At 35.8% G+C, this 17,986-nt stretch overlaps 1 protein-coding gene across 8 annotated transcripts in view; it reads left to right on the top strand.

Moving 5' to 3' along the window:
* Nucleotides 1-17,986, top strand: part of Abi1 (abl interactor 1) — a 122,424-nt gene that overhangs the window by 83,324 nt on the left and 21,114 nt on the right. For 5 of the 8 annotated variants that reach the window (XM_063238050.1, XM_063238051.1, XM_063238048.1 and 2 more), the window contains exons 3-5: nucleotides 11,817-11,993; nucleotides 17,105-17,119; nucleotides 17,834-17,934. In XM_063238050.1, the coding sequence (XP_063094120.1) occupies nucleotides 11,817-11,993; nucleotides 17,105-17,119; nucleotides 17,834-17,934 (293 nt within the window). The remainder of the gene's footprint in view (nucleotides 1-11,816; nucleotides 11,994-17,104; nucleotides 17,120-17,833; nucleotides 17,935-17,986) is intronic. The other 3 variants (XM_063238049.1, XM_063238045.1, XM_063238047.1) reach the window with 1 other exon arrangement.

Genomic DNA, 17,986 nt, shown 5'->3' with positions numbered 1-17,986 from the left:
AAATAAAACAAAATCTTAGTTTGGATCAGAAGTAGTTAACACTGAATAAGAACAAATATTTTTAGGTGCAGTCTGGAGGGATGGCTCAGTTGTGCCGTGCTTTCCTAGCAAGCACAGATGGGTTAAGTCCCTGGCACCACAAAAGCCAAACAAACGGAAATGTTTGCATAAAGTATTAATTACTTCGGAAGTATTGTGTACTTTGTCTTACATCCTTAAATAGGTAAGTAGAAGACAAAAATGTTACTGGTTGATACTGAAAATCATGCATGGGCCAAATTGTTAGTGATAGGTCCAATTTTTCACAGGATAAATATTTTAGAATAATTACGATTTAAGTGTTTTATATTATTTCCCGCCATAGTCTCACTTTCCAGCTTATCTTTTCTAAACAAGTCTGTTTTATAGTGTGTATATATAGGTCATTCTGAATCAAGTTAACTTCGAAGTTCATTGGGACCTCGTTTCAAGCTTATTAACAAAGCTCTGTAACACAGAATTTTGGGCATAGTGCCATTTCCAGAGTCTGGTCCAAATAAGCAGTAACAGACAAAGATTGTCTCTTGGCTGAAGGGTTTCTCTGTATAGCTTGTTTCAAGACTCTTTTACACTTTTTCTACCCTGTTCTTTTTCTGTTTAGGGCAAAAGTATTTTGATTTTCATGCTGTAGTCCCTCCTCCGCCACAAACATTTATTGTATTTTTACTTACATACAAGATTCTTTGCTTGAAACCCCTAATGCCCTCTTTTGTGGCAGTGGTGGGTTGTGAAGATGGTAGGTGTCCTAGTATGATACTAGAGAAAATACTTCAAACATTAAATACTGTTGCTGTGTCATACTGCTTTCCTGCCTTTCTTTCTGTCTTTTGATAATTAGGAAGAGTTTTTTTCCTGGAAAATATTTAAAAGTAGCTATATGCCACCCTCCTCCCCAAGTACCAAGGAGAGAAAACATAATCAATATATACTTCTGTACAGTAGTTTAAAATAATTGTGTCTTAAAAGGTTTAGAAATCTTGTCTATTTATAAAATTAATCATTTTATTTCGAAATATGTTGTAGAAAATGTTTTCTTCTCTAGATAAGATGGAATATTCTAATCATTCCATTAGAACTTCTGCTTACTACACAATGTAATAAAATAGAGTTCAACATATTGCCAGTATTAATGATTGTACCCAGGTTCTTCTTATTGAACTACATCTCCAGCCACTTTTTTTTTTTCTGTTGGGAACGAACTCAACGACCACGCGCTTGCAAGGCAGGCGCCTATGCTGTTGAGCTAAATCCCCAGCCCTCCAACCATTTTTAAACTATTTATTTTACTTTTTAAAAAATTGGTACCGGGGATCAAACTCATGACCATGCACTTGCAAGGCAGGCGCTTATGCCACTAAGCTATATCCCCAGTCGTATTTTACATTTTTAAATGTTTATTTTATGTTTTTTGATGTACTGGGGATTGTCTGCATTCCAAGTCCCCTTCTCTACTTTTTAAATTTTTCTTATGGCTCAAACTTGGGTTTTTCCTGCCTCTACCTCTCAGAGTGTTTAAGTTAAAAACCTGTTTATCTAGGTATGTATCTATGTATCAGTCAGTCAATTATTACTGGAGATTGAGCCCAAGGCCTTGATGCTGTTATATCCTGAGCCTCTGTTTTAGTTTGAGACAGGGTTTCTCTTAAGTTTCCTAGGTGGTATTGCCACCTAAGATGGAATTTGCCATCCTTTTGCCTTAGCCTTCCAAAGTGTTGGGATCATAGGTGTGTGCAGCAGCACCTGTCTTTAACTTTTTTTTGGTACCGGGCATCCCTACCGCCTCTTAACTCATTTTTATTTATGTCTAAAGCTGTTTTCCCTAATTTCTGAGCATGTGTATTTTCATATCTGTTTGCCTTTGCTTATGTTCTTATCTGTGTTTGAATTTTCCTTTCTCTGCTTGCATTGTCCATCTACCCCCACCCACCCACCCCTGTGCTGAGGATCAAACCCGAGGCCTTAAGCATACCAGGACAGCACTCTTTTACCTCTGTCCTTCTGATCTGGGAATATCAATCATTCTTTGCTCTGTGCTGTATTTGTATTTTTGCATGCAATTAAAAGGTTTTTTTAAAAAATAAAACTTTATATCGTCAAAAGAATAAATGTTATAGCATGTTGTAAGAGTAAAATAAACATGGTGATTTCACCACAAAAAACTAAGGATTAGAAAACGTCCAGTTCTGTGTCTTCTGCTTGTATGCCTCTCCCATCTTTCCTTTGACCCTAAATTTTTTTTATTCATATATGTGTATCCCTAAGCAATTACTGTTTAGTTTTTCTTATGCTTGAAGTTTTAAAGATGAATTTATGCTATTAATTATTACATGACTTGATCTTTAGAAATTCAGCATTATGAGTTATTATAGTAGCTCATTCTTATTGATGCATAATATTTCAAGTATAAATGTGATTTATTTGCATTAACATTTAATAGATCTAGTATTGTATTTTCCTAAGGCGTGAGGTAGGGATGGATCTGTTTTCAGATTTCTTTCTGTATGATGAACTAATTGCTCTACTTGAGTAATACTTTTTCTCCCTATTGTGCTATATCTGTAAGATACCAAATTTGCTTATGGGTGTGAGTTCTGAGTTCTTCTTTTGCAATGGTACATTTATGTAACTATAAGAATATTTTGTCTTTTTGTCAATAGTGAAATTATTCCTCTCCCTTCTAACTTTTTAAAAACTATTGTTTTTTGTTTCCCTTCTGAATATGTTCAGAAATGATTAAAAAAAACCAAAACTGTTGTGATTTTTATTGGGGAGCATTGAAGTTGTAGATCAGTTTATGAATACTTGACATCAGTACTGTGTTGCTTGGAAGTAAATGAGGGCTATGTTGTTTGCAGTTGGGAGTGTGTTGTACCTGGCTCTGAAGGGTGTGGGATCTCTTTTTTGGTACTGGGAATTGAACCCAGTACTTTGCACTTGTCAGGCATGTGCTTATGCCTCTGAGCTATATCACTGGTCTCCTTTAAACTTTTTTTTTTGACAGGATCTTGCTAAGTAGTGCAGGCTGGCCTTTAACTCATTTATGCAGCCAAAGCTGGCCTCAAACTCAGGGATCTTCCTGCCTCAGCCTTGTGAGTTCTGGTATTACAGACCTGTGCCACCATGCCTGGCTCTCTTTTGAACTATTTCACTAATTCCGTTTTTGTTTTTCTTTCTTTCTTTCTTTCTTTCTTTCTTTCTTTCTTTCTTTCTTTCTTTCTTTCTTTCTTCTGGGTCTTACTGTCTTTTGTCTTTCGGAGATAAAAGGTTTCATTATGAGCTCAGGCTGGCCTGGAACTCACAGAGATGCCCCTGCCTCAGCCTCCCAGGTGCTGGGTACAGGCATATGCCACCATGCCCAGCTATTACATAATTGTAATAGTAAAATACATAATTGAATAGAGGAATTTTTAAGGTTTTACTCAGATTTTTAAAATTATATCAAGTGTAGAATATTTCTCTTGATGATTATTTTGTTTTATTACAATTATTGTCTCTCACAACTGTTTCTATCATTTCTACTTGTCATACTGACTGTCAGAAGAGTTTTCTAGTTGTATTTTATTAGCTCTAGATTATGCTGTTTCTATTACCCAAATTCAGAGGCCTTGTTTGCTGTGTGTTAGATTACTGCAACCTTTGGCTGTATTACCAGCACACTGCAGTGAAGTTTCTTTGTATGCAGTGAGACTACAATATAAAATATGAATAAAATTCAGAAAATTATTTTTAAATGTCAAGCTTTCCTTCAAATTGGAAAAAAAATGTGTGGACTATTGCACAGTTTCAGAAATAGATAAAGGAGTTGTTAAATTATTTTACTGCCACTTTATGATTAGCTAATAAACAGGAATATGACACATAAGCTTATGATGGCATTGTATGAGTTATAAATTATAAGGTGATCTTCAAAAATGTGCTTAGACCTTTACAGATGTTTCCTATTATACATGTTTATTTTGTCTGTTACTTCCAAATGTGTCTCATATATATATATATATTCTATTTTGACTTGGTCATTTTTCCCTTAAGTGCTGACTCATCAAGGATGGTCTTAATTTTTCAGAATTTGTCTTTGAGTGTTTTTATCTTTTTTTCTACTTGATACTTCTGCTTTCTATAACTAGGTATATAAGATTGCTGTTAGTGTGAGGCCAGCTGGGGTTATTGTGAGTACGAGGTCATTTGAACTGCATAATGAGATTCTGTCTCAAAAACCAAAAACAAATGAGAGAAAAAGACAGAAGTAAATAAGCCACTTCAAATATGGGAAAGAGTCCCAGAGAAAAAACTGTCACTCGGTGAACATATGTATGCTGCTGTTGTGACAGATGTTCCTTCCAGACCTATTCCCCACCTCCTACTCACTTTATGTACTCACCCTGCCATAAGGAGGGGTGTGCATTGTTGGACCTGTTGTGATTTGAATGGTTTTAATTCAGAATTGGGAGAACAGGTTACAAATAAAACCAGAGGGGTGAGTCTTCAGTGATTTAGCAAAGTTGGACACCGAAAAAGTTAATTTTTATCAAGTTGTGGACTTCATGATGTTTGAGAAATATAGGGAAAAAAAAGTTTGAGCTATTTTCAATTTATTTTTCCCTTAAAGACTGGTGACCATATGGATGCTCTCCCCCCACCCTCTGCTTTTTTTGAGATCAGGTCTCCCTATGTAGCTCAGGCTGTCCTTGAATTTGTGGTAGTCCTGCCTCAGACTCTCAAGTGCTAGGATAATAGGTGTGCACTAGTACCCCATCCTTGTGGATGTTTTTCAGATAGTATTTAAGCAAGAAAGATTATATATTTTCATTTTTTCTTGCTTTTTTTTTTAAACAATCACATGGTTATACTGTAGAGAAAAAATTTTTTAAAAGTCCAAATTGGATTCAAGTGAACCATTTTAAAGGCAATTACAATAGCCCAGGTGAGAGGTGATAGTGATTTAGGATAGAAATGTTGGAAACAGATTCTGCAGTTTTAATGCAAATGTGACAAGATTTAGTGATAATGAAGTAACTGCTCTATATTGGATATGTATAACTTAATAGAAAACTGAAGTGGAAACGCTGAAAACAGTATTGAGTAGGCTTGATTTGGGGCACATTCACTTTGAGGTACCATTGAGGTATCCTAAGAACGTAGTTTTTTTGCAGGTCTGTATCTCAGAGGATAGTACTTAATAGGGATAGAAAAGTTTCTGTGTGTATGAATGGCAATTTAAGCTTGAATGTGAATAAGTTTGCCAAGGAGATGTTATAGAAGAAAATATCTAAACCTGTAATTCTTAACATTGCTGTGAATACAGTGAATGTTCAGGAGAGGTAGAAACAAAGAAAAGTGAGAGTTGTTTTTATCTATTTCCTCTTCTGTGGACTTATAGACTACTAAACTGAATTTCATACTTATGTAGCCCAGGCCTCTAATTCATGAACTCACAGAGATCTTCCTGTCTCAGTCGCCTGAATGCTAGAATTACAGGCATACAACACCACACCTGGCCCACACCAAGCAGAATTTAGATAAAGTTTGTTCTTAATAATATTTTACTGGATCTCTTAGAAAAGGGAAAATTGGAGCTAAGGATTGTAGACCAGTGGTGGAGTGTTTGTACAGGTGTCAGGCATTTTAAAAAATAACATAAGTGAAAGTAGCTTTTTATATTTTATAGCTATCATAGGAGAGGACTTACAGGTTAGGGAATTAAGACTATTAGGCAGTAAGCCTACCTGATCTTTTCCCTGGAGGGAGATGATATCTTTATTGGGCTCAATAGTAAAGAAAGCTTACCTTTTGCCCTGTGCAAAGATACACTGTATATGTACAAAGATACATTGTATATGCACTTGAAGGCTTTTTCCTATGCAAATTTCACAAGATTGTATGGAACTAAGAGAATCTGCCTCTACCACAAGATATGTTGAAACATGACAGGTCCACATATAATTGCCTACAATACTCATCCTTTCTCCATATATAGCCTTGGCTTCTGGTCACTAATTAATCTTTATAGCCGCAGCTGCAGCAGACCAGAGCCATTCTGTTTGTCTTGTAAGACATTTAATTAAGGACACAATCAGTAGGGCAGCAGGATGAGGCCAGACTGCTCCTTGACTTCAGTGATGTTCTCCTGGGTCTGGAACCTAGTTAGCTGAACAAATGCTGACCTCTTTAGAATGTGCCTTAGATAGCCAGGTGGCTTTCTCTGAGTTTTTGAGCTGACTCTCCATCTGGCTGCAGGCATTCAGGTAGGGCTATATTGTACAGATTTGGGCTTATCCATTGTGGTGCAAAAGGTTTTCTGTCATCCCAAATAATCCTAGCCAGAGTTGAAACTGACCTAAATGCCTCTAGGGCCAACATAATGTGTCATTGATTGCTTCAGCTAAGATCGGGACATGTTTCAAACCTAATTGGATGACTTCCATTGTAGGAATAACTGCTTCAGAGGGCATATAATTAATTCATCAGTTTGGTCTTTTGGAGACCCTCTCCAACCATTTTAGAGACCACAGTTGTCTTGAAGTATGCAATCTGTTTTCAAAGTCTTTTACCACGATTCCTAAGTTATAAATCACTGTATTTTTTTGAAGAGGCAAGTTAATCTTAAGTATACAAGTATTCTCAAAGCTGTACATTCTTTGTAAGGCCTGTAGTTCTTTGAAGAATATGTGCTTTACTGTTATCATTGTGGTGCCCCCATTCCATCCCCTGTGGAAACTACTTAAGACAGAATATAGGATGGCAGTTTTTCTAATGTGACCTGCCAGATGGCTGTTTGGCCTTAGGCTTTCTAGTTTAGTTTGTATAATTGAATCTAGTTTTTGTAGAGAATGTGAAGATAGTCCAATCTGTCCTGTTTGTATCTGCCACCAGCCAGGTGGCATTCATCTGCCCCTTGGTGTGACTGATAACTGTAGGAATGGGACTGGAAAACCTGGAGTCCTTGGCAGGTGTTTTGTGAGGGAGATGGAGGAGCTTGGGCTAGCCTGTGCTGTTTCTAAGGCACTTTTCTGTGAGGTTAAGAATGATGATCAGAGGTGTTGGGCAGGGTGTGGGCAGAGCCTCCTGCAGTTAAATTTAAAACACTTGTGGGGTAGTTTTAAGGGTGCTGTGCTAGTGAATTTTCTTCTATGATGAAGGCTCTATGAGTGATTCTAAAAGACTGATCACTGATGTCCCTCTTTTTTCTCTTAATTTCTAACGTCTAAAGTGTTTTCCTACAGTTTCTAGGATTCTTGTATTTTTCTGCTGCCGTAAAGTCAGTGCATCTTATTCCAGTAGCTGACTTTACCTTTTTTCTGGTCATTCCTGACTCGTAGCTGGATCTTTGCCTGAATCAGTTAGCAGCAGGAGAGATGAGGACATTTTAATTAAACTTATAGAGACCCTTTTATATTTCCCATGTTGGTTCACGTGGGTCACCACAGAGGAACTTGCTGAGCAGTATGTTTAGCCAAGCAGTCATTAATTTTTGCCATTTTCTTTGGAGAAACATTTGAGTCTTTTGCCCAGCACTTTTCTTGTGTTGCTGAGGATCCACCCCAGGGTCTTGTGCTTTTAAGCTCTTATTTAAACATCAGGCTGCATCCCCACCTCTCCTTTGCGCATTTTAAAATTACGTTTTTATTTTCTTTGGAGTTGGTTTTTGAGACTTCTGGCACTTTGCGGTGAAAGATGCTTGTGTGTGATAGAGAATGTGGAAGGCCCTCAGATACTTTGACTAAGAACCTATTGTTGGGTGACTTGTGATTGAGAAAAGCACAGCATTGTCAGATTGCAAATGATATGGAAGGTAAAAAGTCAAGGAACATAGTAGCATTGCTAGAGTTGGAGAGTTGAATAAAAATATTGGACCTTTTTAGTGTCAAAAACACTGAAGCACTACTGATAATGGTAACCCGTGGCCTTTGGCGAGGAAGAGACTAGCCTGGAGTCAATTCCCAGCATACCCTCCCCACTCCCACCCCCACCAAAAAAAGGGGGACTGGAGAGAGAGTTGTATAAACAAAACCCTGGGTTTAATCCTCAGTGTGTGATTGGGGAATTGGCAGGGGGAGGAGCGAACAAACCTTCAAACTGATCTCTATCCCCAGTCTTAAATTTTGCTAAATCCATAAATTGTCCAGGCTGGGCTTGAACTTGCTTTCCAGCCTTGGCCTCCTAAAGTCCTATGACCTGTACCACCTCACTTAGCAACTTTTTATTTTTTATTTTGAGACTGGGTCTCTCCAAGTTCCCTAGGCTGGCCTTGAACTTAACATTCTCTGGCCTTGGCCTCCCAAATGCTGGGATTACAGATATGTACCACTGTACCTGCTTTATATCCCTTCAGTGAATGAATTTCAGCACTAGGGCTATGGAGAGCTGACAGGAATTTTCTAGATTTTTTGAGTTAGTTTTTCATTGTGAAGTGAATCACTTTCATCAACATTTTAATCTAAATCTCTAACAGTAAGAATCCATAGTTGGTCCATGCAAGGGGGGTTTGTATTAGGGAAGCTTCTGCTAGAGGGCCAGTGCTTTCCCACAGCACACAAGGCCCTGCTGAACCCTGCTGAGTTCCTTTACTGTTGTGTTCTGAGGATAGAATACTGACCAGATAGACTGGCAGAAGGTGCTGAGCAGGAAGAAACAAACTTCATGTGTCTCCCCCGTCTCATCTTCCAAGCGAACTAGCTAAAGACTTGCCTGGTTCTGCCCACAGTAGCTGCATCTTTTCTCCTTTTCGTACTCTGTGTAGATGCGGATTTCCGGAACTGCTGTCTGAAAAGGGACTGAACCTTATGTGCTTCCCTCTGTGCACCAGATATCTTAGTTCTAGTTGTTCATGAGACAGACCTGCTAAGCCTTAAGTTTGAGGAGGAAGTTCATCCGTCTGGAGAAGAGTTGGCAATAACCAGGCTATCATGCAGGCTGTTTCTTTAAATCTGCCTATTTCCTGATACCTAGCCTGAAATGATCTCTTCATGGAACCTCATTAACGGGCAATAAAAATAGAGGACCATTCACTTATTGCTCTCATGGACTTTTTCCTATTCCTATTAACTAACCTTTTTCTTCCATTGCTAGAAAACTTTGTCAGTATTCCATCTTCATTGCCAAAACTGTCAAAAATGATAAAAGATCTGCGATTTTACCCAAATTAACTAAAAGACTAAGCTGCTACAATTTCATGGATTCTGTAGGAGGACATGAAAGTCTTGGGTCAGAGACAAAGGACATGATCTGTTACTCATGGCACTTACAGTAGGCAGAGTGCCAACATCTGTGCCAGGTAAATGAGTGCCTGTTTCCCTAGAGTATTACAGAGTGCCCAGAGATGCCTGCATGCACAGTTGTACTCCCTGTTTTAGGGAAGGACAAGATCTTTTGTAATGGGCAGGAAACCTTTCTGATCTTTGCTCTGGAGGCTTACATTATCTTTATTATATTGGACAGTAAATAAACGTTTTGTTTTTGAAGGAGACATTGTTTTTTAAAGTTGTCCTTATTGTGTAAACTTTCAGAAGAAAAGAATTAGTGCACTTCCCTACAAGGTATATGGGATAGACTTGAGTCATTTGTAGGGAAATGGATGCATCTTGAGACTATAATGTTAATTGAGGTCAATCAGATACACAAGTGTGAATATTGCAGTTTCTTTTATTTAACCCAGATAAAAATAAAGAACAAAATAAAAGATAAAAAGAAGTAGGGAGATCTTTTTAAGAGCGAAACGGGGTCAAGAGGTGAGAGGTGGGTTAAGGAGAGAAGGGATAAAAAAAGAAATTGGGATATGTTATATACATGTATCAACTCCATAAAGTAACATTATGTGCTACAAACATGCAAAAAAATAAAAAAAGGAAGGGAAAGGGGTCATAAAGTAACATTATGTGCTGCAAATGTAAAAAAAAAGGGGTGGGGGTCAAGTGATGAGTGGAAGGGGAGGGGAGGGAAGAGATGAAAAAAGGAATTAAGATGTGTTGTATAAATGTACCAACTTCCCACAAGGAATGTAAACATATACTGTACACATGTACTAATAAACTAAAAAAGATGTATAGAAGTGCTAGAAATCTGTGGAGAGGTGCTTCCTTCTTACCTTGTTTTGGCATTTGGATAGTATTTTTGATTACACGTTCTTCCCTCATTAATTAAAAATTCTGTTGATAAAAGAGAGTTTTTTGGGAGGTGGTCCTAGGCATCAGTCCAGGGCCTTGTTGCATGTTAAGCATGTGCCTAACCCAATTAGAATCTTAATAGATTTGTTTCATGTGTAGCATTAAAGCTGGTCTCCCCTCACAATCCTTTATTTTCTTTTTCCTGCTTTGGTTCAGTTTAGAGTTCTCTTCTGTTCTCACCTAGTTTGCCAGTTCTGCCTCTAACTGGTTTCATTTCTTATAGTCTTGTTCTTTCATTCCTCATCATTTGTCAGAGGCATTTTTTAAAAGTACAACTATGGCCTGGTGATATAACTCAGCTATATAGCACCTGCCTGGCAGGCTGGCAAGTACAAGGCTCTACTACGTCTGGTTTCTGGAACGAAAAAAAAAAGTAAATATCATGTATACATTTGCTTCCCCATTATTAGTAGGACAGAATTTCAATTGTTTAGCAGTTGTGTGATTATTTCTTTCTTAAAAATCTGCCATACTCTTATTTTTTTGGGCATCTGCTTTAAACATTTAATTGACTTTATTGATTTTTTTTATTGGTATAATTTTATCTTTTTATCAGTGTGATTTTGATATATATAATGATCACATTCATCATAGGGACACCTTCTTGATTCTCCCCCCCTTCAACTCCTATTCCTTCCTTATTTACAATAACTTTGTTTCCATTTTTTTCTTTTCCCGTCTTCCCTACCCTGTTTCCCTTCCCAGATTGTTTCTCATATGATGACTGTGCTATCTAGATTTTAAATATTGTTGATTAAGTTAAAAATAATTTAAAATTTATCATCTTCCGTCAGTCAGTCATCATCATCTTTATTGTTACCTTGCAGTCCAGGGGATAGAACTCAGGTCTTCACATATGCTGAGCAAGTGTTCTACCACTTAGCCACACACCTAGCCACTCAAAAATACATTTTTTTAAAACAAACTTTGGAGGCCATTACTAGGTAAGCTGTATCAGACAGATGTGTAGGCTGCTTGCTGACAGTTACAACCTTTGCTCTTAGCATTTTTTCCTCTTAGTTCTTTGCGCTATGAGTTCCTTTCTGCCTTTAATAATTTATACATTTATCTGTTTCATGTGTATCTTGTAAACCTATGTCTTTTGAAGGCTTTTAAGTGAATCTGCTCTGGACACCTTCATAGTAATTTCTAATATCTGTGCATGTGACATGGTAGCACTTACTTCACTTTGTTGTAATTACCGATTTTCTTTCAGTAAATGAAGTACAAGCTTCTCAGAGCAAGACTCCTCTCTCTTTCCACATATTCAGGGTTTGTCAGAAGCATACTGCTTACCCAACAGTTGTTTTAGAATCAAATCAATAGGTTTGGTGTTTTTGATGACCTTTTTAGTCTTCCCTGCTTTGAACTTTGAGAAAATTAATTTGCTTAAGTTTGAAGGGAAAGATACATACTTGCTGGCAAGCAGTACAGTCTCATGGTCTAGCCCAGTTGATGGCAAACCTGTTAGAGCTTTCACTTATACAAATGGCCTGCCGCAGCACACATGTCATAGGTTCCCCACCACTGGTCTAGCTTATATTATATATGGTCATCCTTCATACTATTTATTACACCAAATAATATTTTCTGGTTTTCCTCATATTTAAAATACAGACTGTGGATATTCATAAAGAGAAAGTGGCTCGAAGAGAAATTGGTATTTTGACAACAAATAAGAACACATCAAGAACTCACAAAATAATTGCACCTGCAAATATGGAGCGCCCTGTAAGGTATATTCGGAAACCTATTGACTACACAGTTCTGGATGATGTGGGCCATGGTGTCAAGGTAAGTATTTTATATTATATTAACTTTAATTGGCATATTGAGTAAACATTTTGGGTAGGAAATAGGGTCATAGAGATAATTTTCTCAGTTGATAATTCTCTTCAGCTAGTAACTAGCAAAAAAAGTTTTCATGCAATATCTAATATGTATTTTAGTAAGCTTTGCATGGAGTTTTACCTTTGGAGTCAGTTATATAAAAGAAGACATTAAAATTTGAAAAAATTACTCATTAAATATACTGTTTGAATTCTAGACTGTTACAAATTTGTACTATAAATGCCTTATGCACTGAATACTTCACAATTACATGCTTTCTAAAATTGGTTTTAAAAATAAATTGTATTCTTCCTTATTCCTAGTGTGTGTTCATATTTGTATATCTGTGTGTATGTGGATATAATTCCAGCAACTTGTGAAAAAATAAAAATCATATGCATTTTTTCCCCCGGTGTACTCCCTTGCCCCTCTAACAAAAACAGAAAAAGTCACACGTGACTTTAGAAGACAGAGTATTTGTTGCCCATGACTCAGCATGGCACAATGAACTGATATTGAAGGATACTGTAGTCTGTCACTTCTCTGATATTTATGTGTTACTTTGCAGGCATCTAGAAGGACAGAAATTCTTAAGCCATCTTTGCTCAAGCTAAACTATTTTTTTTGAAATGGAATTTCTTTCCTAGAAAATTACTTGATCTTGTTTCTTTTCTTGATTGCAAGTTATAATAATTTTTTTTTTGAAGAGCCAGCTGGAAGTTCAAAGTTTTCCTAGCTGGTTGATCTAATGAGTGCTGTTTTTAGATTTTGACATTCTAAATTTTCTGGGATTCTTGGTTGGAGAAGATGAGCATGAACAATGTTGACCTTTTTTTTTTTTTACTTTTCTGTATACTTTCAGAGTCTCCCCTTCACTTTTGTGCTTGAGAGTTACATGTAAAGTTGCAATACTTCCTAGGTATAGAAGAGGCTACTTCTTATTTCTTGTGTTTTTATCTAGGGTTGTATAAAAGCTTAAATTTAAGTGTAATTTATTTTTGACTAGATTCATCTATCCGGTTTGAATTTTGAAAAGGAAAAACTAACTTCTTTTTGCATTATTTACAGTTTGGGGATTAAATACTCATACACACTTGTTTTACTTTGTCTTGGTTTTTGTTATTAAATGATACATGTATATTTAAAGTCTGCTATTGTTTTAGAGATTCTCCATTACCTCATTCCTCCACTAAGAATTGTGATTAATAGTTTAAAATAGAGTACTTAACAGGCTATTACATGATTACAAATTTTAAAAGGAAGTTTTGTGTGAGAAAATCTGTCATTATATATGTATAGGTAGAAAGTGTAAACACAGTATAATATATGTCAAAACTGTATAATCGATCATTTGCTTTTAATAATAATACACATATATAAGACATGGACTTTTAAATTTTTTGAAAATGGTTTTTATAGTAAGATAATCATAACAAAAATTTATCATTAACTTTTTAAGTGTACCAGCCTGTGACATTAAGTATATTCACATTGCTGAACCATTTTAAAATATATTTTTGGGTAAAGGTAGGAGAATGGGTGGTCTGTGAGAACAGTATGTTTTAGAACCTGAAATGTGGCATATTTGCCCATATTTTTTTTATATAAGGTATATGTTTGATTATTTTATTTTATTTTTGTTTTTGTGGTAATGGGGTTTGAACTCATTATCTTATACTTGTCAGACAGGCACTTAGTCCACTGAGCTAAATCCTGCCACTCCATATTTTTTTTCTGTTCCATGCAAAAATGTATACACACAGACACAGCCACACAGATATTTCCCCCAAAAGTTATTTTACTGTTTTGTTTACCTTGTTTTATGACTTTGGTACAAGTGTCTAAAATTTTTCTACAGGAAAATTAAGGTTTGTGAAATTAAGACATTTAGTCATAGCTAACAAATTCCAGGACTAGTATTGTGAGAAGAAAAGGTTTAAATTTATTTTAAAATTAATGTCCTAAGTTTGGGAAGGCATTCTTTGCTGTATTTTCTTATCCTTTGCCCACTTTGGTATTTAGAAAGTTGCTTTCTTACTGATCTGTTAGAGAAATTTGCCTTGTGTTGGCAAATATAATTTCTTTGTATTACTTGAAATTATTGTTTGACTCGTAGTTTTGAAGTTTTTTTTTTTTCATATGATATGAATTTAAATGTTATATTTAAATACATTAGTATTCTTAATGGCTTCTGTGTGTTATATTTAAGGTTTCATACTCTATCATTCTATCATAATTTCCTTTTGTGATATCTATTTTGGTATCTTTGTAGAAATATCTTGGTACTTACATTTGATATATTTGATTTTTTAAAAATAGTATTTACTTTGTTAATACATTTTATGCCATGAATAAATGATACACATAAAGTTAGTAGAAATTTAAAAAGTGTCCTGGTAGGCAAATTATGATTGTAGAGTTTATTTGCGCAGACAGTGATTCATGAATTGGATACAGTACTTTACCTCTGTGTGAGGCAAGAGAGAAAGTTCAAGGAAGCCAGGCGAAGTCAGGAGTCAGCGTGCTCCTTTTGATTGGTAGCCTCTAGAGGTTGGTTGGTAGTTCTGGTTAACTTACTCTAAATTGGATTTTAGCAGAAATACAGGATTAGTAGAAATCTAGCTATCGCAGTCTAATTTACCTCCCAATAAATTTTTTTTTATAGTGCAGACACTGAAGCTTTATGGTGTTTTACATAAAGATGTTATTTGAAAAGTTTTAATTTTATTCAGCTGGTGAGTGTGCTAATCAGTTATTCCAAAGAAAGAATTGGCCTTATAGACATTTAGTATCTCTGGTATAAAGGTGTTTTGTACCTAGGGATAGAAAAATAGAGAAGAACCAAAACGAATTATTGTTTCTAAGCTTCCAACCCAAATGTTAAAATTAACTCATCCATAACTGTAAATTTTAAGAAAATGAAGTGAGATCTTAAGGAAATGGAAAATAACCCCACTTCCCATATTTTTTAGAATTTATTTTTGTTTTTCTTGATTAGGTAGTTCAGACTGACTGAAGTCAAACCGTGTTGCCCAGGCTAGCCTTAAACTTGTGGCAGTCCTTCTGCCTCAGCCTCTTGCATATTGGGATTACAGGCATGTGACACTGTGCCCATTTTCCATACACATTTAATCTACACTGTTGTAAGTTGCTCACAGTTACAGTATTTTCAGCTGTTAGGTATTGATAGTATTTCCTACAACTCTTCCCAATCTCACCTTATCTACACACGTAAACACACTTAACGCACAGGTTAAAGGTTACATAATTTCATAGTGGCAGAGTTCCACTAGGCTTCATTCCCAATCCAGGTCTCCTTTTATTATTTCATTTGAGACGTATTTATACACAAATACTAATTTTTTGAGGGGGGGAAATTTACTTGTTTACTTGAAACATGTGAGGGAAGATTTGTGAGCATGTTTTGATTTTTTTTAAAGTTATTTTAGGATATATTTATTGTGGTTCATGTGCAATACAAGATATACATGAGTGTATTCATACATTTTGATACATATAGTAAGATATATAATGTCTCATTGTCAGGGATCTGATTCACAAATCCATGTTAAAATGAAGTGGCTGAGCAAGTTTCCAGATTAAAATGAACAAGTATTTTAGTAAACATTAAAGAATGTCATGTTTCTGGTGCAGTTTCTGTAAGATGTATCCATGAGAAAGCAAATCCCACTGTTGAATGATTTCCTTTAATATTGTCTTTATGGTCATTTGAAAAATGGTAGCTGTTTAGTGAGAATGGCAGATGTAGAAAACTTGGGTCATAAAAATTAACACTCTAGAAACTAAAGATTTTCTTTTTCTTTCCTCTTTATATTTTTTTCCTTCATCCTCCCCTCTGGCCCTCCTTCACTCCCTCCCTCTCTTTCTTCTTGCCATCTTTCCTTTCCCTCCTTCCCCTCCTTTCTTTCTGTTGAACATGGTCTCCCTAAGTTGCCCATGCTGGCCATATCATGTTTGGCAGTCTTCTTGCCTCAGCCTCGTAGAGTACTAGAATTACAGGCATGTGCAACTACGCCCTACTGAAAATATTTTTTCTCAGTGGCAAATAAGCATGCAATGATGCTTTAGATAAGGACTATGTACATATTTTCATGTACATGGGCTAGTCATCTTTCATAGAAGCTAGACTTTGGGATCAAAGAACTTTTTCTGTAGTTGCTTTTGTTTTGTTTCTGAGGCAGGAACTCACTAAGTTCAGGAAACCCTCAAACTCGATGTGTAGTTAACTCAGGCTGGCCTTGAATATGCCATACTCCTGTCTCGGCCTCTGAAGTACTGATACAGTCATGTACCATCTCACTTACCCCTCAAAATTCTTTAATTTTGAGTTTTGACTAAACTTTTTCACAAGATAACTTGGAACTGAAGTAACCTATATAATCTCTGCTAGTGATGATCTACTCAGGATTTGGATTCATAAACTAGAAATGAGAGTATTTTCCAGACCCTGTTTAGCTTATACCATAGGTGATGATTTCACTTTTAAATACTGTAATGCTTAGGTCCTTTTGTGAATTTGAAAGCACCCTGTTCCTTCGGATTTTAACATTTGAAGTGTATTGTCTTTTGTATTAGTGTGCTATCATTCAAGTAATGAATAGTTATAGCTGGAACTTACCTAATAAAAATGTCTTAGGGTTTGTGTACTGATGTGTTAAATAACTTTTACATGTATTGTGTAACTATGTTTAAGCAAGATAGGGGTGGGAGTGAGTGTGTGTGTGTGTGTGTGTGTGTATAGAATCATCTGTAACTCAGATTACATTATAGTATAAAATTACTAAGAAATTACTGTACATGCATGAGATTGACATAAGTAGATGGTGGTTTTATTATGCATGTTTCTTTTAAAACTGTGAGACACAGGAATATTTCCTAACGCTTACGGGTATATTTTTCTTTTCAAAATACTTGAAGTGTGACTGAATAAAAGCTTATTAATGAATTGAATAACTGTAAATATAAACCTGTCCTATTCAATACAACTTACCTAGAATTAATTTCCCCCTTCTTCTTCTTCTTGTTCTTCTTCTTCTTCTTTTGCCAACATAAAGTGGCTAAAAGCCAAGGTAAGAGACATTACTTATTTGATCAACTGTATTTCCTCTATATTGAGAGAGGCTGCAGAGGCACTAAAATTTGAAAACCCTTTTTATGTCTGTCTGCTTTTCCCTGTAGGATTTATATAAAATATACTCAGCACTTCAAATCAGCAACATTTAGCTTGGCTGTGTTGATATGTGAAAAATACATTGACGTTTGCATTTATATAGGAACATTAATTTTGCTAACATTTATTGCTTTGCTCATTTTTTGATAGTTGCCTTGCTTTCTTTGACTTAACAATTAGGAGGTTTCCCAGACTTCACATGTCACCTTGTTACTGAATTGTCAAGATAAAGATGACTTTTTCAAATGGGCACTTTACCAAATTAACAGTAAAATCTATAGCTTTTGTATTTATCTCAGAAACTTAATATTCAGGTGCAAAAATGTTTGATCTCAGTGAATATATTTACAATAAAATAAAGTGTAAAATCCAATAATCATACTTGTATTTTGTTATAAATTGATAAGAATGGCACAGTGTAACAGGAAAAATCTGAGGGCAGGTGGCTGTTTCACATTTTAAAATGCAGTTTGTCTTATAAATGTTTATATCCTACTAAAACTGTCTGGGAATCCTTACTTCACATTCTGATATTAAAAAAATAATACATGATGTTGAAACACCAAGAGAACAATTTGATATAAAAATACAAGCTTTTCTTTCCACATTTTAGCATGGAAATAACCAGCCTGCAAGAACTGGCACACTGTCGAGAACAAATCCTCCTACTCAGAAACCACCAAGCCCTCCCATGTCAGGCCGGGGAACATTGGGGTAAGAATTCCTGTAATAAAAGAAATCTCTGTGACTTTAGTAAGTATATGGA

The sequence above is a fragment of the Cavia porcellus genome, unplaced genomic scaffold, assembly GCF_034190915.1.
Source record: "Cavia porcellus strain 051 isolate PalLab524CR breed Dunkin Hartley unplaced genomic scaffold, mCavPor4.1 scaffold_27, whole genome shotgun sequence".
Classification (NCBI taxonomy): Eukaryota; Metazoa; Chordata; class Mammalia; order Rodentia; family Caviidae; genus Cavia; species Cavia porcellus.
This window is presented reverse-complemented; position numbering and strand designations above follow the sequence as displayed.